General features: G+C 46.9%; 2 protein-coding genes across 2 annotated transcripts in view; one reads left to right on the top strand and one right to left on the bottom strand.

Annotated features, from left to right (window-relative positions):
* Nucleotides 1-2,222: 2,222 nt before the first annotated feature.
* The window catches only part of Prosalpha3 (proteasome alpha3 subunit), a 90,246-nt gene continuing 70,788 nt past the window's right edge, over nt 2,223-21,680 (top strand). Inside the window, exon 1 of the mRNA XM_068382868.1 lies at nt 2,223-2,389. Within this exon, the coding sequence (XP_068238969.1) occupies nt 2,387-2,389 (3 nt within the window). The 5' untranslated portion in view covers nt 2,223-2,386. The remainder of the gene's footprint in view (nt 2,390-21,680) is intronic.
* Nucleotides 3,195-4,599, bottom strand: LOC137649553 (uncharacterized). The gene has a single exon (XM_068382538.1). It carries the CDS (start codon nt 4,193-4,195, stop codon nt 3,233-3,235), a length of 963 nt encoding a protein of 320 aa, XP_068238639.1. The 5' UTR covers nt 4,196-4,599; the 3' UTR covers nt 3,195-3,232.

The raw sequence follows: 21,680 nt of genomic DNA, 5'->3' as shown, positions 1-21,680 counted from the left end.
TATTGACCACAGCTCTAAAAAAGAATAAATGAATAGAATATAACATCGTATTAATATATTATGAAAATCATGTATAACTAAATACTATCTTTACAGTGAATAAATAAGAAATAAACATAAAATACTATTACATAACATTTTTATTTATACTGAATCATGGAATCGGACAAATTGTCTATCTTTCGATAGTAACGATCATGTTCTTTGCAACGGAGCGTCTTAAAAAAAGTAGTCACACATTTCTTATTTACATTTCAGTTGAAAAATAACATTAATCAAGAATTGTTTGTGTAGATAAAGGAACTGTCAAAAGAGGAAAATACTAGACAGGTAATCAAACAAAAATAATGCGCATTTTTGCCAGAAAATGTGAATACAATAAGCAAAAACCAAACCTTCTTCGAGAATATTTGAATAAAAGTCTTCATTTTATATCCATCTATCTATCTATCTATCTATCTATATATATATATATATATATATATATATATATATATATATATATATATATATATATATATATATATATATATATATATATATATATATATATCATCTTAGGCCGAATAGAAAGACGGTTAAACATTAATCAACTAAGAGAGCATACATGATTTAGAAGTGGGTAGACCTATTCAACAACTAGCCAGCTAGTGGAAAAATCAAGCTATGACAAACCACTATGTATGGCATTTAAAGACTGAGAGAACGCGTTTGATTCTGTCAAAACTTCAGCAGAAATGAAAGCCTTTCAAAGACAAGGAATAAGTTAATTTTACGTTAGAACACTTGAAGATAACTATACGGGAAATACAACAACCCTAAACCTACATAAAGATAATAAGAAAATTCCGATTGAGAAAAGAATTAGACAGGGAGTGAATAGTGGTAGAAATTGCAAAAGATGATTGCTTCGAATAGAGAAAACAGACATGTAGGACTGAAAATGAATATAAGTAAAACTAAGGCTATGTTCAATGAAAATGCAGAGGCAACAAATAAGGGCTATGGACGAACATATACAGATTGTTAATGAAATACGCTATTAGAACAGAAGGAAAGTGTTTTCCCAGGAAATGATACCAAAATTATAAGAAAGATAAGCATAGGATGGGAAGCTTTTGGTAAACATAATGAGATTATAGAAATTAAAATTCTAATTTCTATAAAAATAAAATAATCAGATGGTCTTACCAATATTGATTTATGCATCAGAAATTTTGATCCTTACCAAAGTCTTGGAACATAAGTTGGTTATAACTCAAAGATGTATAGAAAGATTAATGATGGGAATGATTCTAAGAGACAGAAAGAATACGAGATTAAACTAAAGTAAAGGATATTCCAACAACATGTACTAAAAATAAATGAACATGGACAAGACATAATAAGAATAGCAGGTAATAGATAGACATTAAAGTTTCTAAAATGAGTGTTCTGTGTAGGTGCATGAATCGACCTGAACTCTGGAAGTTATGCTCAACTGGAGATTCATTCACAACCCACCAGTTATAGGATGAATCTATTAATGACTAGTACTGTATGTTTAATGTGTTATTTTTCTCTGTAACCAAAATCTCCTGAGAGAAGCGAAATAACAATTCCTTCAAGAATTTTCAAATTACAACACGAGCATTTTCATATAGAGGAGGATAAGATGCAACAACAATTTGTCACATCCCCCGCAAAATGGGACAAGCAGCTCTTCTAGGAGAAGGACACTCCAAAACCAATACATTGCTCTCTAGTCTTGGGTAGTGCCATAGCCTCTGTACCATAGTCTTCCACTGTCTTGGTTAGAGTTCTCTTGCTTGAGGGTAGACTCGGGTACACTATTTTATCTTATTTCTTTTCCTCTTGTTTTGCAAACGTTTTTATAGTTTATTTGTGAAAAAAATACAATGTGACTTCGTAAAACATTTTATTGAAATTGTTAATTACTTCTCTTGTAGTTTATTTATTCATTTATTTTCTTTCCTCACTGAGCCATTTTCCCTGTTGAAGTCCTTGGGTTTATAGCATCCAGCTTTTCCAACCGTGGTTGTAGCTTAGCTAGTAATAATAATAATAATAATAATAATAATAATAATAATAATAATAATAATAATAATAATAATAATAATAATCCACGACCATTGAAGTATGACCAACTGTCATTGATGCTTTTCCGAATCAGAGTTTGTGTTTTAGTTTGATCGCAGATCTATTTTGAGACGCATCGCAAAGTTCACTTGTCATCAACATGGTGATTGTACACAAACGCTGAGTAATTGAGTTCGTAACTTCGTTTGCTGTACCGGTGTTTTCTTGTTTTTCTAAAGTACATCGATCTACTTGTCAAGTTCTTCAAACAGAGGAGGAAAGGCGCATCGTAGAGTATCGTAGAATAATGGTAAGAATGGTGGTTAATTAATTAATTAAAATATAAAGTTCATTTGTTTAAGCCCCACTGGTTAGTCAACTTCAACTCTGTTTAAGGTAAAGGCGTCGAAGTGTCTGGCTTCATCAGAATGATACTCACTAGAACGCCAGTCAGGCAAGCCCAACCCTCCAATTTGGAGCCTTTACTACAGCAGTGGCCTTCCCAGTAAACAGCTTAAACTCATTGTCCTGACCTGGGATCGATCTGATGCTATGCGAATGCTAGGCGAGCTCGTAACTAATATACTGGTCAGGAGGCTAAGCGATGTCTGTTATTATTCCTTGCGGTAAATGTGTAGGAGAGCTCCGCGCTCGATTTAAAAGTTTCTAAAAGTAGAAAACGAAAGAAAACAGTAAATTAGAGCTACAGTTACCTTGAAACTGTGAGATAATCCTCCTACAACCACCTAACTCTTACACAGAAAATGTAAGCATAAACCTACTACTACAATTATGGGGGACCCCAGTGGGAAGCGGGGTTTTTGGGTGGGGGGAGGAGGAGAAAAGTGATTTTTCGGGGCACTACCGAACTTAAGACACCCACCTAACCTAGCCTATGGGGCCATGTACCCCTACCTAGGCCTACCGGGGGGGGGGGGGGCTCCGCCCCCCCTGCGACCCCCCCTTAAGGCCACAGTAATTTTCAGGGCACCACCGAACCTAAGACACCCACCTAACCTAGCCTATGGGGCCCTGTACCCCTACCTAGGCCTACCGGGGGGGGCTCCGCCTCCCCTGCGACCCCCCCTTAAGGCCACAGTAATTTTCAGGGCACAACGTTAACGTAAACTGCAAACTACCACATACCTTACTGTTATGGTGTAGGTGGATACAAATCTGCTGCTGCCAGGAGGAAGTGATGAAGTCTTTTGGCAGGATCAGTTATGGCCAATTTAAAGTAGGCCACGGCCAAATACCCCACAAAATGATCTTTTCTTCTTCCGTATTTGGGGACCAGGGCCTTGGTGCCTCTCCAGGTACGTTCTATGGTGTTAGTATGAGCACCTGTAACTGGGTCAACAAAATTAACACTATGATTAACCGTAAGGTGCTTATAACCTTCTTTTTCTAAACAATTATATGCCTTCCAACAATCCGATATCACTGTGGTACCTTCTGCTATATACTGGCGGATAATAGCCAGTAATGTTTCAGCGGAGCGGTCTTGCACCGGCACAAAAAATAAATCCCGGGTTTCACGGCAGATACCACCAAACACCCACTGACCCTCTATGACGCGTCCAGCATTGTACTTGCGCTTGCCAAATTTTGATTCATCAATTTCAACGGTTAATCCAGGGCCTCCAATTTTCCGAGAACGTCTCAGACCCCAAGAAATAAGCACCTCACGGCAAAACGAACACCAATCAACGATAGTGTGATTATTGAGTTTCAGTTCAAACGAAACAAATTCAAATGAAAAGGCCTTTTGCAAAAAAAGGAACACAAACTTCAAATTAGTCTCAATATCTAACTTTGCTTTTCCAAACCATGTACCTTTGAAACAAGACACGAAAAAATTGCACCTCCTCTTCCTTTTCCCACGAGTAACCACACTACGATCACACCGGAATGCTAATTTCTTGTAATCTATACGGCACACATTTTCACAATTAGGGCACTTTTTCTCTGCCAAAATCAAACCATGACGTTGAGCAAATGCAATTATCAAATCAACTTTCCCTGAATAATGTACACAAAAATCCCCATAAGAAATGAAACAATTTTCACAAGTGACACAGTCAGAACGAGATGAAGGTCCTGCTAATTGCTCCATACTTGACGGCAAAATGACCTTTTCAGTTTGAAGGGAGATCCGAGACGTGCAAAAATATTCCTCCGCGGAACTTCACGTAAACTGTGGTAACTGGTGGAAAAATAGCAGGGATAAGTGAAGTAATAAGTGTCAGCATTGGCTAGATTTGTAAAAACCGCCATGATTGGTTTTCAAACAGTGTGACGTCAAGAAAACACCTGTTATTGGTTAGAATAGCATTGAGAACTAGTTTGCCATACGCAGTAAGGCGGTGAAACAGCTCACTTTAGCCAAGACATCACACAGTAAACAAAAACAAACACTTAGAAAAAGTCCAAGTGAAACATAACTATACACACGAATATCTTCGTTGAATAGAAGCTGCTCATATATTGACTATTATATAAGCGTTCTATATGATATAATAGTGAATTGTAGGTGTTTAAATTCTTCAAGATCTTCCGCGGAGCTCTCCTACACATTTACCCAGTAAGGAAAGGAAACAAGGAAAAATAAAATGTTTTAAGAACAGTAACATTAAAATAAACATTTCCTATATAAACTATAAAAACTTTGACAAAACAGGAGAATGGTAAATATAATAGAAGTAGAATGTAGTTTGTTGGGACAGGTGATATCTTTCTTATTTCTAGCCAAATCATTTTTCCCTAGGGGGAAGATGTTCTTTACTATGATCCGATATACCATAATATTATTTCTAGCCAAATAATTTTTCCCTAGGGGGAAGATGTTCTTTACTATGATCCGATATACCATAATATTATTTCTAGCCAAATCATTTTTCCCTAGGGGGAAGATGTTCTTTACTATGATCCGATATACCATAATATGAAATTATTTTATCATTTTCAATATTAAACTTACCCGATAATCATGTAGCTGTCAACTCCGTTGCCCGACAGAATTCTACGGAGGGATACGCCAGCTATCACAATACTAGAAGGGGGTGTACTCACCAGCGCCACCTGTGGCCAGGTACTACAGTACTTCTTGTTGACACCTCCTCAATTTTTCCTCTGTCGTGCTTCCGGCAAGACGTTCTGGGATACGCTTATGATCTTGGAGTATTTTCACGGCTTTTGGTGAAGTATTTCGGCTGTCGCTTTACTGGAAAACTTCTATATTAGCTTAGATAGCTATTATTTGGTCCTGATTAATGGTTAACAATCTTTTTGCTTGATTTGGAATCCCCACTTGGCTAACTCTTTTGATTCAAGATGTCTGACATTTCACAAGCCCCACCCCATAGACGATGTAGGTCTTGTAATAGGCGTATTCCGAAGGCCTCGGTAGATCCTCACACCGCTTGTTCTGACTGTAGGGAAAGGCCCTGTCAGTTGGAAGATCGATGTGAGGAATGCGCCGGACTTTCGGAACTTGATTTTGTCCGATTTCTTAAGTATTCAACCAAGTTAGAGAGAGAGAGAGAGTTAGGAGGAGTTCTTCTCGCTCTTCACTTTTTTCCTCACCTCATGATCCCCTACCTTTTCCTCCCCCTGTAGTGGCATCCCCCGAACCTACTATTTGCCCTCAACCTGATATGTCTGTTGTTTTGCGTGCCATTCAGGCTTTAGGTGACAAAGTGGAGTCGGTGGTTAGTGATCATAAGTCTCTTATGGCCGAAGTCAAGGAACTTAAGGTCAAGAGTGCAGTGGGTGGTAATAGTGCCAGTGCTGTGACGAGTGCTAGTGTCAGTGCAGTGCTAGTGTCAGTGTCAGTGTGGTGCGTGAGGGTACTTCTGTGCGTGCCAGTCGTCCTCCCAGTCCGGGACCTCTTGCAAGCTCCCAAGCCCAGGGGAGAAGCAATGTCGAAGGGCAAAAGGGTTCGGCAGGCCTTGATCGGCGCACAGAAGTATCCTCGGTGGTTGCGGGCGTGTCTTCCAGAGACCGTCACTCCCACCTGCAGACGATTGAGCCCGTCTTTTACTCGTCTGCTGAAGAATTGTCAGGGAAGAAACGTTGGACTCAGGTCTCAAGACCACTCAAACGCAGAGTCCAGACCTCAAGAGCTCTACAACCTGGCTGCAGTCATTGGATCAGCTCTGACTCGCCGCAGTCATCAGTTGAATGCACACCTCCTAAGAGGAGTAAGGTGCTGCCGCAACAGATCTCTGCTGTTAAGGCTTTACCTCAGCAGACCTTAGTGTCTGCCGACCCCAAGTTGACTCTACTGCAGTCCATGCAGTCACAACTTGCGGTCTTGATGCGTGAGTGTCAGGCTGAGAAGGTTACACCTCCTCCTGCGATCGCTCCGCCTAACCGCAGTCCTGCCTGCCAGGCGTACGATGTTGAGGCTCCTCAGGATACCTTACCACGTTCTGAGTTGACTGTTTCCAGTGGTGTGCAGCTACCTCCGCCTTCCTTAAGGCAACCTCAGCAATGGGAACAGGAAGCTTATACCTTGCTTCCTCCGCTGCCACTTGCAGTTCCACCAGTGAGGCAACACTCTCTTGAGGTACAACAACCTCTCCCATCTATGAGTCAGACTCCTCAGCTCTCGCTGCAGCGACCTCAACCCTCCTCAAGGCAAGCACCTCAACACCTTAGCCTTGCGCCTCAGGAACCTCAACTCGCGAGACAATTACTGCGTTCTGCGCAGCCACTACCTCATCGCTCACAGCTCACACCTCAGGAACCTCAACTCGTTCCTCAGGAACCTGCTACTGCGCATCCACCAACCTTACAGCAAGCGCAACTCTTGAGTTCAGACACTCATGCCAGGAGTCAGCCTCCTCCACCCATGCGCCTACCTTCTGCTACTTCTTTTGATCAGCCTTTGCAGCCTGAGCCTCAGGTGTTCCCTCAACAGAGACTTGAGGAGGAAACCACAAGTATTTTTGTTCCAGCTCGTGCTGATTCTGCTGTTCAGCATACCTTACCTCTCACTTCGCTACACTCTGGTGATGAGGTTTCTGATGATGAGGCTGCACACCTGGATCCCTCATCAGACGTGGATGAATCCAAGTCTTCTCCGCCTCCTATTGACTTTCGTAAGGTCTTGGCTCTTTTCAGAGAGGTATACCCAGACCATTTTGTCTCTGCTATCCCCCGCTCTCCGCCATCTGAGTTTTCGCTGGGCATGCAGCCAGCTAAGTCTACGTATACTAAGCTCGTCTTAGCAAGGTCCTCTAAGAGAGCGTTAAGGATTTTAGGGGAGTGGTTGCAGTCTAAGCAGCAACTAGGAAAGACTTCCTTCATGTTTCCTCCGACTAAGCTCACTTCTAAAGCGGGCGTTTGGTATGCCACAGGAGAGGAACCAGGCTTGGGAGTACCTGCCTCTGCCCAGGCTGACTTCTCAAGTTTGGTAGACTCTCCTCGTAGAACAGCAATGAGGCGCTCTAAGGTTTGCTGGACCTTCTCAGACCTTGATCACTTCCTGAAGGGTGTTTTTAGAGCCTTTGAGATGTTCAATTTCCTAGACTGGTGCCTGGGGGCCCTTAGCAAGAAGACCTCCCCTGCGGACAAGGATTCTGCCATGCTCTTAATGTCCTGCATGGATAAGGCTATTAGGGATGGATCTGGCGAGCTTGCATCGATGTTTGTGTCAGGGGTGCTTAAGAAAAGGGAGCAACTTTGTACCTTCCTTTCCTCCAGCATCACACCTTGTCAAAGGTCTCAACTCCTTTTCGCTCCGCTCTCGAAGTTCCTTTTTCCCGAAGAGCTTGTTAAGGACTTGTCTGCGGCCCTGATACAAAAGGACACCCATGATCTTGTGGCCTCATCAGCTCGTAAGACTAAGGTTGCTACCTCAGTCCCCAGGACTTATCGCACCCCAGTGGCTGATACTCCTGCTACGAGGTTTATTCCGCCCTTTCGTGGTAGAGCCCCCAGCCGAGGAAGCTCCCGTCCAGACTCTTCCAGGAGCAAGTCTAGGAAAGGTTCCAAGGCTTCTAAAGGAAAAAACTGACTCTCCTCATCTCCAGACAGCAGTAGGAGCCAGACTCAAGATCTTCTGGCAAGCCTGGGAAAAGAGAGGTGCAGACGCCCAGTCTGTCAGTTGGCTGAGGGAGGGTTACAGGATACCATTCTGCCGCAAACCCCCTCTGACCACATCTCCCATCAACCTCTCTCCCAACTACAAAGAAAAGGACAAGCGGCTAGCGTTGCACCAGGAGGTGTCGCTCCTTTTACAGAAGAAGGCAGTGGTTATAGTCCGGGACCATCAATCCCCGGGCTTCTACAACCGTCTCTTTCTGGTGGCCAAGAAGACAGGAGGTTGGAGACCGGTGCTGGACGTCAGCGCGCTCAATGCTTATGTCACCAAGCAGACGTTCACGATGGAGACGACGAAGTCGGTCCTAGCAGCGGTCAGGCAGGAGGACTGGATGGTCTCCTTGGACCTGAAAGATGCTTACTTTCACGTTCCTATTCATCCAGACTCCCAACCTTTCCTGAGATTCGTTTTTGGAAAGGTTGTCTACCAATTCCAAGCCCTGTGTTTTGGCCTAAGCACAGCTCCTATGGTGTTTACGCATCTGATGAGGAATATAGCAAAATTCCTCCACTTATCGGACATCAGAGCCTCCCTTTACTTAGACGACTGGCTGTTGAGAGCCTCCACGAGTCGTCGCTGTCTGGAGAGTCTCAACTGGACTTTGGACTTAATCAAAGAACTGGGTCTGTTAGTCAACCTAGAAAAGTCTCAGCTCATTCCCTCCCAATCCATTGTGTACCTGGGAATGGAGATTCGGAGTCAGGATTTTCGGGCTTTTCCATCGGCCCCAAGGATAAGCCAAGCCCTAGATTGCATCATGAGCATGCTGAAGAGGAGCAGTTGCTCGGTGAGACAGTGGATGAGTCTCACAGGGACCCTTTCATCGCTGGCCCTGTTCGTCGAGCTAGGGAGACTCCACCTCCGCCCTCTTCAATTCCATCTTGCAGCTCATTGGGACAAGGGTTTGACTCTCGAAGCAGTCTCTATCCCAGTCACCAAAGAGATGAAGACCACTCTCTTGTGGTGGAAGACCAATCTCCTTCTCAAGGAGGGCCTATCGTTGGCGATTCAGACCCCCAATCTTCATCTCTTCTCGGATGCATCGGACTCGGGCTGGGGCGCGACCTTGAACGGACAGGAGTGCTCGGGAACGTGGAACGAGGAACAGGAAACGCTCCACATCAACTGCAAGGAGCTACTAGCAGTTCATTTATCCCTGTTGAACTTCAAGTCCCTCCTGCTAGGCAAGGTGGTGGAGGTGAACTCCGACAACACCACAGCCTTGGCTTACATCTCCAAGCAAGGAGGGACCCATTCGAGGAGCCTATACGAGATCGCAAGGGACCTCCTCATTTGGTCAAGAAGTCTAAACCTCACCCTAGTCATGAGGTTCATTCAGGGCAACATGAACGTCTCAGCAGATCGCCTAAGCAGAAGGGATCAGGTCATTCCCACGGAATGGACACTCCACAAGAGCGTGTGCAACAGACTTTGGACCTTGTGGGGTCAGCCGACCATAGATCTGTTTGCCACCTCCATGACCAAGAGACTTCCGTTGTACTGTTCCCCAGTTCCAGACCCAGCAGCAGTGCATGTGGATGCTTTTCTGCTGAACTGATCCCATCTCGACCTTTACGCATTTCCACCGTTCAAGATAATAAACAAAGTCCTTCAGAAGTTCATCTCGCACGAAGGGACACGGCTGACGCTGGTTGCTCCCCTTTGGCCTGCAAGAGAATGGTTCACAGAGGTACTTCAATGGCTAGTCGACGTCCCCAGGACTCTCCCTCTAAGAGTGGACCTTCTACGTCAACCTCACGTAGACAGGTTGCACCCAAACCTCCACGCTCTTCGGCTGACTGCCTTCAGACTGTCGAAAGATTCGCTAGAGCTAGAGGCTTTTCGAAGGAGGCAGCCAGTGCGATTGCCAGAGCAAGGAGGGTTTCCACTCGTAGAGTCTACCAATCCAAGTGGGAAGTCTTCCGGAGCTGGTGTAGAGCCAATGCAGTATCCTCTACCAATACCTCTGTGACCCAAATAGCTGACTTCCTATTACATCTTAGGAATGAGAGATCCCTTTCAGCCCCTACGATTAAAGGGTACAGGAGTATGTTGGCTTCAGTTCTCCGCCACAGAGGTTTGGACCTTTCTTCCAACAAGGACCTTCAAGACATCCTTAAGTCTTTTGAGACTTCTAAAGAGCGTCGTCTACCCACTCCAGGCTGGAACCTAGACGTAGTCTTAAGGTTCCTTATGTCACCTAGGTTCGAACCTCTCCAGTCAGCTTCCTTCAAGGACCTTACCCTCAAGACTCTTTTTTCGTCTGCCTTGCAACAGCTAAAAGAGTCAGTGAGGTTCATGCCTTCAGCAAGAACATTGGGTTCACGACCGAATCTTCAACATGTTCTTTACAGCTTGGATTCTTAGCTAAGAATGAACTTCCTTCGCGTCCTTGGCCTAGATCGTTTGAAATACCTAGCCTCTCCAACATGGTAGGTAACGAGCTAGAAAGAGTTCTTTGCCCTGTCAGAGCTCTGAAATATTATCTTAATAGGTCAAAACCTATTCGAGGACAGTCAGAAGCCTTATGGTGTGCCATCAAGAAACCTTCGAGGCCCATGTCCAAAAACGGGGTTTCGTATTATATAAGGCTTCTGATTAGAGAAGCCCATTCTCACTTAAAGGAGGAAGACCTTGCTTTGCTGAAGGTAAGGACCCACGAAGTGAGAGCCGTAGCTACTTCGATGGCCTTTAATAAAAACCGTTCTCTGCAGAGCATAATGGATGCAACCTATTGGAGGAGCAAGTCAGTGTTTGCATCATTTTATCTTAAAGATGTCCAGTCTCTTTACGAGAACTGCTACACCCTGGGACCATTCGTAGCAGCGAGTGCAGTAGTAGGTGAGGGCTCAGCCACTACATTCCCTTAATCCCATAACCTTTTTTAACCTTTCTCTTGAATACTTTTATTGTTGTTTTTATGGTTGTTACGGTAGGCTAAGAAGCCTTCCGCATCCTTTTGATTTGGCGGGTGGTCAATTCATTCTTGAGAAGCGCCTGGGTTAGAGGTTGTGTAGAGGTCCTTTAGTAGGGGTTGCAGCCCTATATACTTTAGCACCTTTGAGTTGATTCAGCCTCCAAGAGGAACGCTGCGCTCAGTAAGGAAGACGAACTTAAAAAAGAGGCAGAGTAATGGTTCAAGTCGACTTCCTTACCAGGTACTTATTATTTCATTGTTATTTGAGATAACTGTTATATGAAATATGGGATACTTAGCTATCCTTTAATCTTGTACACTGGTTTTCACCCACCCCCCTGGGTGTGAATCAGCTACATGATTATCGGGTAAGTTTAATATTGAAAAATGTTATTTTTATTAGTAAAATAAATTTTTGAATATACTTACCCGATAATCATGATTTAATTGACCCTCCCTTCCTCCCCATAGAGAACCAGTGGACCGAGGAAAAATTGAGGAGGTGTCAACAAGAAGTACTGTAGTACCTGGCCACAGGTGGCGCTGGTGAGTACACCCCCTTCTAGTATTGTGATAGCTGGCGTATCCCTCCTTAGAATTCTGTCGGGCAACGGAGTTGACAGCTACATGATTATCGGGTAAGTATATTCAAAAATTTATTTTACTAATAAAAATAACATTTTTAAATAATATAATTTACCTTCCACGGCACTATATTCGAAGTTCAGCCCGGTCTGAACGCAAGTCACAGGTAGCTCCTGATTAGTTTCCAAGCTTTCCCGATAGATAGAGCCCGTGTCGTCCCGGGCTAAGTCTTTCCCCTTCCCACCAATTCATGATAATTAGCGTAGCAGTATCAAATGTCATCATAAAGGACGTGTCCCAACTTACTGCAAACTTAACAGAGGGGTAAAAATGTATATTGATGGGACAGCATTAAATTGTAAAAACAAATGATTCTTAGCCTGAAATTATGCCGAACACTAATTTGTTATACAGTATATACAATTAAAGGTTAGGTTAGCCAACATCTAGTTAAGATGTTTCGGTAGAATAAGCCAGTGTCGAATTAACCCTTCGTTTCCGTGCGCTTGTAGTCCTACTTTTGTTGGCTGCGTTATTTTGAAATTTTTAATCTTTTAATCTTATTCTCGGCCTGGTGGGAAAATCTCTTTTCTTAAAGTGAAACATTTTTTGTAAAGTGAGTCATAAAGATATCCGCATCTCGTTTCGTAGCTTGAAAATTTCACAAGCAGAGTCTTTCGTGAAGAGAGGTATGACTGTATCTGTTATGGCTTTTCAAAATGGGAATATGGGGTAATTATAGGTGGTTTGGATTTATTGTATGGTAAATTTTCCTAAAACAATTTCAATCAGCATTTGTTCCGTAACCGAAATACAAACCACGCTATTTACAAAGGGTTATTACTTTTAGCGTAGCTGAAATGGCGAGCCATTAGAATTTAACGAGGGTGTATTACCCCCGCGCTAGTTAGCGGGGGGGTAGGGGAGTGGTAGCTAGCTACCCCTCCTCCCCCTCACACACAGGTGAATACTCACTTTCACTTTTGGCTCGGACTGTGACAGACGTCTCTGTCTTGGTCCTCGCTTGGCAGCCATTGTCTGTTTTGTCTTTACTTTTTCGCTTACTTTTCTTTTACTCAATATATATGTAAACATGTTTTCATGTTTGTATATATATTTGAGTATAGAAATAAGTAAGTTTCCTTTTCAGATGTGTGTGTGTAGTGTACGATATCTACGTGGAGGCCTCGGCAGTTAGGCCACCACGGCCTAATTTTATGGGTTGCGATCGAGTTTGACTTCGGTCTTTCTCTCTCTCTCTCTCTTGAGGTCGTTCACCCTTTTACTATGTTTTACTACGCCCTTGTAGCTTCCTTCCCGTGTGGGTGGGGTTGCTACGCCGTACATTTTGTCTCAATTAGTTTATGAATCTAATTGTAGTTGTTAATTTTTCAGCTTGTAGAACGATTCCTTTCGGGGTTTTCGTTTTTTCTTTAGTGTTCATTCATTTTTTAAATTACATAATTACATAGTTACATAATTATAATTGTTATAATTCTGTTTTGGTTACAGCTCTCCTTCCGCGAGTGTAAGTGGTTGTGAGGGCACGTGCCTGTTGTGTAATTCTTGTTCCTTTTCCTCGGGATTCCTCTTCGGAGCCTTCCCGGGGGAATGAATGTGTACTAATATTATTTGTTTTATTTTTTTACAGTTACCGATCTAGTTCGTTTCTGTAATATAGCAACGGTGTGAGCTGTCTGGTTGAGTCCTGGGGATTCGGCTGTTGCTGCCTCCCCCCTTGTATTGTCGTCAGGGGCGTGTCTCCTTCTACTGGTAGTACTCCCGTGTCGACGGACAGCTCTCCAGTTCATTTTAGAACAGTCAGGAGGCTTGCCTCCTTGGGCGGATAACTTTCCTTCCGAGGGAAGTTTTTTCCTGTCCAGGCTTGAGCTTTTCCTCTTTTGGGGGGTTCTTCTCTTGCCTTTTTTTCGTGCGACTATGCTCTTGGTGCTGAGCGGTCGCACCTGCAGTTTCGCTCAAGGGGCTGGGCAACTGCAGGAGCTCCTCTTCGGAGGATTGCCCCTTTTAGGTCACTGGCTGACCAGTCTCTTCCACGAAGTGTTTCTCTTTCGTTCGCGAGAGAGTACACTCATAGAGACTCCTCTTCGGAGGTTTCTTCTGTTGCTGTTGCTGTTGGCCTCCCTCGCCGTAAGGCCCTCCGTCCGCCTCGTCGTAAGGGCCTCTCATCTCCCTATAAGGGTGCTTGAGGCGCCTTTTTGAATCTCCGTTTGCAGCCTACAACTTCTTTTTCTCGATCTTCCGTCTTGGTGCAGATGGACAGCAGTCTAATCTCGTCTTCCGACGGGCAACGGTCTTCCCGACGGACAACGGTCTTCCCGACGGACAGCGGTCTTCCGACGGACATCAGTCTCCCCGACGGACAGCGGTCTTCCGACGGACATCAGTCTCCCGGCGGACAACGATCCCTTCGGGGCAAAGGGTTGCCCCCACGGGGGTTCTTCCCTTGCGTGTCAGGGTTTCCCTGCGCGCCCTTCTGTTCGTCAGCGCTCTCCTGTTCGTCAGCGCTTTCAAGATGATCTTCCCTGCGGTTCCTGTTACGTGCCCTGTGCGCCCACGTTCGCCCTCGCGATCTAGAACTTCGGTTCAGGTCGGGGTCAAGGACTCTTCTTTACGCAGGCTTCCACGCGTAGCCTTCTGCTCGTCAGCGATCATCAGCTCGTCAGCGATCATCAGCTCGTCAGCGATCATCAGCTCGTCAGCGATCATCAGCTCGCCAGCGATCGTCAGCTCGTCAGCGATCATCAGCTCGCCAGCGATCTCCGGATCGCCCACGTGTGTTACAGCTGGCACGCCAACGTTCTCCAACACTTCTGAAGGAACATGGTTCGCCAGCTACTAGCTCAACTGCGGATGCTGATCGCCATCGCGCGACCCTCAACTGCAGATGCTGATCGCCATCGCGCGACCCTCAACTGCGGATGCTGATCGCCATCGCGCGACCCTCAACTGCGGATGCTGATCGCCATCGCGCGACCCTCAACTGCAGATGCTGATCGCCATCGCGCGACCCTCAACTGCAGATGCTGATCGCCATCGCGCGACCCTCAACTGCGGATGCTGATCGCCATCGCGTGACCCTCAACTGCGGATGCTGATCGCCATCGCGCGACCCTCAACTGCGGATGCTGATCGCCATCGCGCGACCCTCAACTGCGTGCCATCGCACAACCCTGAACGATTGCCCGCTTACGCATGCTGCTCCTCATCGCACCACCCTGAACGATCGCCCTCCTGCAGATGCTGATCACCATCGCACCCTTTCACGCGATCATTCACCTGCGCATGCTGCTCGCCATCGCACAACCCTGAACGATTGCCCGCTTACGCATGCTGCTCCTCATCGCACAACCCTGAACGATCGCCCTCTTGCGGATGCTGATCACCATCGCACCCTTTCACGCGATCATTCACCTGCGCATGCTGCTTGCCATCGCACAACCCTGAACGATTGCCCGCTTACGCATGCTGCTCCTCATCGCACCACCCTGAACGATCGCCCTCCTGCAGATGCTGATCACCATCGCACCCTTTCACGCGATCATTCACCTGCGCATGCTGCTCGCCATCGCACAACCCTGCACGATTGCCCGCTTACGCATGCTGCTCCTCATCGCACAACCCTGAACGCTCGCCCTCTTGCGGATGCTGATCACCATCGCACCCTATCACGCGATCATTCACCTACACATGCTGCTCGCCATCGCTTACCGCCAGCGATCTTCTTCACCTACGCGGCAGCACGATCCCTCGCCGTCACGCCCATTCGCCCGCGCGATCGCTCGCCTGCGCGCCCGCGCGATCGCTCGCCTGCGCGCCCGCGCGATCGCTCGCCTGCGCGCCCGCGCGATCGCTCGCCTGTGCGCCCGCGCGATCGCTCGCCTGCGCGCCCGCGCGATCGCTCGCCTGCGCGCCCGCGCGATCGCTCGCCTGCGCGCCCGCGCGACCGCTCGCCTGCGCGCCCTCGCGACCGCTCGCCTGCGCGCCCGCGCGACCGCTCGCCTGTGCGCCCGCGCGACCATTCGCCTTTGCGCGACCGTTCGCCCTCGCGCGACCATAGTTCGCGGCGAATTCCACAGCCGGTGGTAGCAGCAGGGACGCCTGCTCCTAGGCGGCACTCGGGATCACCTCCATCCAAGCACAGGTTGGTAGTGCAGGACGAAGACAGGTCAGTACAGCATTCTTCCCACCTTCTTTTCAGGCAGGAACCGTCGTGTCCTCTCCAAAGGATCGCCCGATCCCTTTCACCTTAGCGAGGATTTCGGACTCTGTGTCCTTGGAGCAGCAGACATGGTTTGATCCGCTGGCACGGGCGTTAATGAGGGTTATGAAACCAGCACTCACCGGCCAGGGTAACAAACCAGCGGCTGTCTCTCCTACGCTGAAGAGAAAGAGAGGAGTGGACTTCGTGGTGACTTCCCCCAGGGCGAAGTTGGTTCCCAAGAGGTCGGTCTCGAGGGTCCCCACTCCTGCACGAGTACTCTCTCCTTCTCCCGCCCTGGAAGGATTTTTGGGGGGGGGGGGGGGGGGGCTTTCCGTTGAAGATTTCTCCATCGGACAAGGGGTGACTGCTTACCTCTTCCTCTGGGAGCTTACCAGGTTCTTTCCCTCCTCGGTTACGGCCCGAGGTTTGGTTCAAGGAAGCTACAGGAAGATCAAGGGTACTTTCCTCCTCTCGAGCTCAGGCACCTTGGCCTTTCGTCGTTAAGTATCTACTTGCGGACAAGCTCGATGTTGTACCATCTGGACGCACTGACTGAAGGCTTCCTTCGGGTGTCTCATCTGTGGAGGTCAACGACCTCAGACACCCTTCCATCCTTGAGAAGAGTTTTGTCTTTGCCCAAGGACAGAGACTTAAACATCTGCTGTGCGGAGTAAATCGACTTCCGGTTTCACTCCTCCAAGGCGCTTTCTTCCAGACTCTGCAGGGCTCCAGCTCCCTTTTCTTTCAACCACGTCGGCCTAAGTTATCGGCTACGACAACTGGGACAAGGTGTCCAATTGCAGTTTCCTCCTGTCAGGAACAGATGGCACGGGAGACTCCCCCGGGGGGGGGCATAGTCCTAAAAGGAGTTCACGAACTCTAGGATTGCAGGTTTTTTCGCTGGGAGGATGCTTAAGGTTACTCATCCGAATGACAGCTTCCCGATGCCCATTCCCGCACAATCTCTGTGAGTAGCCAAGGATATCGCGCCTGCCGTCTCTGTCAGCGAATTCAGTGTCTCTGAACCTCTATGCCATAGCATCAGCAGAGTTGCCCGGTTGGGCAGAATGATCCATACCTTAGGCGAAGGTCTTCCTTAGGATCATCGACGGCTTCACCCCCGGCCCCCTCAGTCGATCCTTTCTTGTAAGGAAGGATCTGAGAGGGGATGTCCATAGTCGACCTCTCAGCCCTGATCAAGTTTGTCGAACAAACTTCGGCCAGCGTAGACCAGCAGAATCGATCAGACTGGTAACGAGGCGACAGGACTCCTTTAACCCTGGATCGGAAGGACGGGTACTTTCAGTTTCCATTCCATCCATCTTCCAGGGTGCTCGTCGAATTCAGCCTAAACTGCAAGTATTCCTGCTTATGATGCAGTGTGGCTATCCCGCCGTGGCATAGCAGGTGTGTTTCCCCAGAGAACTCTCCCTGCCTTCCTTTTGGCCGCTCAGGTGCAGACTTCCGCCTCCTCTGCTGTTTGGAGGGCTGGTCAACTCCGGTAGGCTCGGGTTTCGACCTTCTTCAGCGCCGGGAAAAGCTTCCGAATGCTGACCATGAGTGTGGGCTCATGGTATTTTGCTTGGAGCCTTCTCTTCCTCTGCCTCAACATCTGGAGTATCTGGCCATGATATTGAGTCAACCGCCTTACCACGTTGGAAACCCCGCTTCTCGTCCGTCCAGCGAGGTTAAGCAACGTCGGTACTTGGATGGGTGACCACCTGGGGACGCCAGATTCTGTTACCACATCCTCCGAGCCTTCCTTTCGGTTGACTGTGGCAAGACTGAGGAGAGTCGCAGTACCTGTTCTCAGTCAAGCAGAGTTTTCAGCCCTACCTTGGAACGTTTCCTAGTTCTTCTTTCCTCATTGACCCGTTTATAGTCCGAACGGTCGCCTCAGGATAAGTTCCATGTGGGGCGATCCAAGTTCCGGTGGCTTCAGCCAATGTTTAACCGGACTCCCTGGCCCTATGGGACCAGCGGAACTATTAAACCTGCAATGGGTGTTGACCTATGGAGCCTCTTGATGGTAGTGGATATTCTCGTCCTTTCCCCACATTCTTGATGCGGTTCTCGGACTCGTCAAAGGAAAGGGGGGGGGGGGGGGCATGTTCCGGTCCAGGCCTATGGTCAAGACCTGAAGGATACCTCTCCATCATTCAGGCAGGCTTAAGGGCCTTAGTCTGGCCCCTCTTCAGATCCTACCGCTCCTGCCAAGTCGCCCCGTTGCGTGTCGACTTCATGCTAACCAGCAGGGGACGCATTTTCACACCTTCACATCTTGCAGTAGAGATACCGGGATGATTGAGATTCTCTCAATTCCACCATCGGCTCTCTCATTCCAGGCAGGGGAATGTTTCTCTCAGACTATCCGAGCAGAGCCTCATAGAGAGAGTGTACCTAAGGGTCTTTGACCTTGGGTAACCAGCAAGTGCTGGTCTGGGGGACCTGATCGCGACAGCTTGGAACCTCAAGCTTCCGCTAGTTTTCCCCCCAGTCTCAGACCCCGAGACTCTGGCAAGATGCATTCCGGTGATGGTGGGACAACTTCGACGCCTGCGTCTTCCCTCCTTTTTGTCTGCGGACAATGGGTCTCAACAAAACCAGGTTGTCTGTCAACCTTTCAATGGGAGAGCTCCACTGGGACTATGCGCAGAACGGTTTCTGGACCCTCTGCTTCCCCTGACGGAACTCCCGGGAGAGCTTCTCCCACGGCGCAGACTACTCAAGCAACCACACTGCGACATCTCTCCCGAACCGGGGCGTCGCTTCGGCTTCATGCCTGGAGACACTACGCTTCCTCCTCTAGAAGAGACAACCCGCTACAGTCGCGGTACGGAGGTCGCGTCATCTGCGATAGTCATCCACAGGGGTCTCCCAGGCAAAGTGAAGAGTCTAAGGTGGTTGGTGCCGTGGGAGATATACCTCTTCCCGTGAGGCCTCTTCTCCAGCAATAACGGTCTTATTGCCTTTCGGCGGGAGGAAACTCCTTTCCGCTCTTGGCAATGAAGCCTGTCGCTCAGCCTTTCCCTGACCTTCAGGCTTAAAGGAATAACTTTTTCCTGCCCGCTGGATCTATCCTCGCTCATGCGAAGCTACGATCGTCCCTGCCCTAGTCGGAGGAAGACCTCCAACTTGGAGCATGGCTCGGACTTTTAGTCCTTTAAGAGATCTTCTCAAGACCCTTTTACGACAGGCCTCGGATTGTATTCCGCCTTGGGTCTTCTGCTCACTCTGGCCACGGCCAGTGTGTAAGCAATCTTCTTGGTCTCTTACTACTCCCCCCCTTTTCTAAGGAAGAGGAGAAGGCAACATTCAGGCTCGCTCCTGAGTTGTTGGCTAGACTCAGAATCTGAGGGTCCCGACCCTTCGGTCCGATTCATTCAAGATTTTGAGTCTCCATTCTGTGTCTGATGTCCCAAGACCTTCTCTTTCTTGCCAGTACAGGAATCGAGAGGTTAGCGCTGGGAACAGCTGCAGTTTGGCCTCAGTTGCAGCCGATTTGGGAACACAAGGAGGACATGGGGGGAGAGTCACCAGTATACCTCTTCAGCCCGGACTCAAGGACATTCATCTCGACCTGTCTTCAGACCCTCCCCCGTCACGTCGCCCTACAGCACGATGTTGGATACATCGCAACGTCCCTCGCCTTCGAGTAATACTACTCTGTGACGCAGGTGCTACAAGCTGGAGTCTGGAAGCGTCTGATGACCTTCGCAGCCCGCTTCCTGCAGGGCGTGACCCACAGGAGTCTCGATACGTTTTCTATCGCTCTGTGGTGGCTACACAACAGCTGGTCTAACCTCAGGCTCCTTTTTGGACAGGTAGCAGAAGGTTGAGGGCATTGTTATCAGGTTTTAGTCTGCATGAACGAAAGAAGTATGTCTGGCCCTTACTTCTTTCTTCATCATCCCCTCTACGGGGAAGCAGCATCCTGGTCTCTGCATAGCTGACCTCGAACCTCTGCAGGTAAACCATGCTTCCTTGTGTTCCGAGTATTGAGTCAATACTGTCGCGTCCCCCATACCCTGACGAGGTGGTATTGGGAACGTCCTAACCCAGAGTTCCTTCTGGAACTCCAGGTCAACTGCCTAGGACGGGTCACACTTCTTCCTTCACACACAAGCTTACGTAGGCCACATGGTTCCTTGCGGTGCAAGGAACTTGTGAGGTGCAGGGACTCCTTTTCTCGAGTGCGACTCACTCGGATTCTGAGTCCCCGGGTAAAGCCAAAGCCAGTATGGCTGGGGACTTTCCACCCTTCCTAAGGGATAAGTCACCCTTTGTAAATAGCGTGGTTTGTATTTCGGTTACGGAACAAATGACAAATTCGAAGATAATTTGTATTTTTCCTAACCATACAAACCTTAGCTATTTACACATATTTGCCCGCCAGCCCTGTCCCCCAAGACAAGTCCTACCTCTAAGTGAAAGTGAGTATTCACCTGTGTGTGAGGGGGAGGAGGGGTAGCTAGCTACCACTCCCCTACCCCCCCGCTAACTAGCGCGGGGGTAATACACCCTCGTTAAATTCTAATGGCTCGCCATTTCAGCTACGCTAAAAGTAATAACCCTTTGTAAATAGCTAAGGTTTGTATGGTTAGGAAAAATACAAATTATCTTCGAATTTGTCATATTTCAATAAATCAATGCATTTAAACCCATATCTTTTAATTCCTGGGTAATAAAATTCTAAATTTTCATAATTGATTATTAATGCTGAAATACAAGCCCATAAGACTAACGCTTTTAACAAAACATGTTCTGCTTGCCAGAACAGTGAATTTTTATATTAGAACAATATCTTTTATGTCTTGAAAGAACAGGACTGTAGTGCGAAAAGCCATGTCTTTGTGCAAGGTATCGTCATCAATTTCCTTCGAGTCGCCTTGAAATATACTGTGTATTAGTCTAATTGTATTGATATTTAAATCAACTTTTTAAAATGTTTCCACCACTCATCATAATGAAAAAAAGTTACCATAATCACAATCGAGTAAAAGTAATGAAACTGTCAAAACACTGGAGCTTTCGTTTGCCAGAACTTTTGGACACACACAAAATTGGGATTTCCATCTCGAAATCTATGGAGTTGTTTGTAGCAGTGTTTATCTTATTACAAATTCCTCCTTAATTAGTTGAGCTAATTTATTAAGATGATAAATAAGAGCTATAATTGTCGAAGTTCTTTGATACCGTAGATTTGAAAGTAAATATTTACTGTAAGTCAGTATTCCTAATGAAGAAAAATTAGAAGTTGTTCCTGATGCGAATAATTGGGGAAATTCAGTATTTTTCAAATTATAGACTTGAAATTCTAGATTCTATGAAAAAACCCCATTTTAAAAGTGAAACAAACAAGAGCACCACTGAAGGTTCCTTGCCCAACCTAGGAACCATTTCCTTATCTACTTACCTACCTGTGTGTGGAGCTGCTGCTGCAACCCCTTTAGACCACCATATCTGTAGCTTAAGCTTAAAACAGTCTCAACCCTGCCCCAAGTGGCTTCACTCCTAAAACTTGGAAAAAAAAACCCCTCTTATTAATGACACTAGAACTATTCAAATACGTTTTAAACACACCAATACCTCTTCTTATTTCTTCTAGAAAGGAATGACCCCTTAGTTTGAATGCTGTTAATATAATTTTACTTAAATATGAGTCAAAGAGGAACTGTTTCAAATTTGTGATGTAAATGGGTGAGAAACTTTTATTAAATAGAAACTATGGAGGTAGAAGATTGCCTAAGAGAAAATTACCTGACATG

The sequence above is a fragment of the Palaemon carinicauda genome, chromosome 11, assembly GCF_036898095.1.
Source record: "Palaemon carinicauda isolate YSFRI2023 chromosome 11, ASM3689809v2, whole genome shotgun sequence".
NCBI classification, from domain to species: Eukaryota; Metazoa; Arthropoda; class Malacostraca; order Decapoda; family Palaemonidae; genus Palaemon; species Palaemon carinicauda.
This window is presented reverse-complemented; position numbering and strand designations above follow the sequence as displayed.

What these genes read in the sequence shown, in the direction of transcription:
- LOC137649553 (XM_068382538.1), bottom strand. Translation starts at nt 4,195, where the DNA reads ATGGAGCAATTAGCAGGACCTTCATCTCGTTCTGACTGTGTCACTTGT.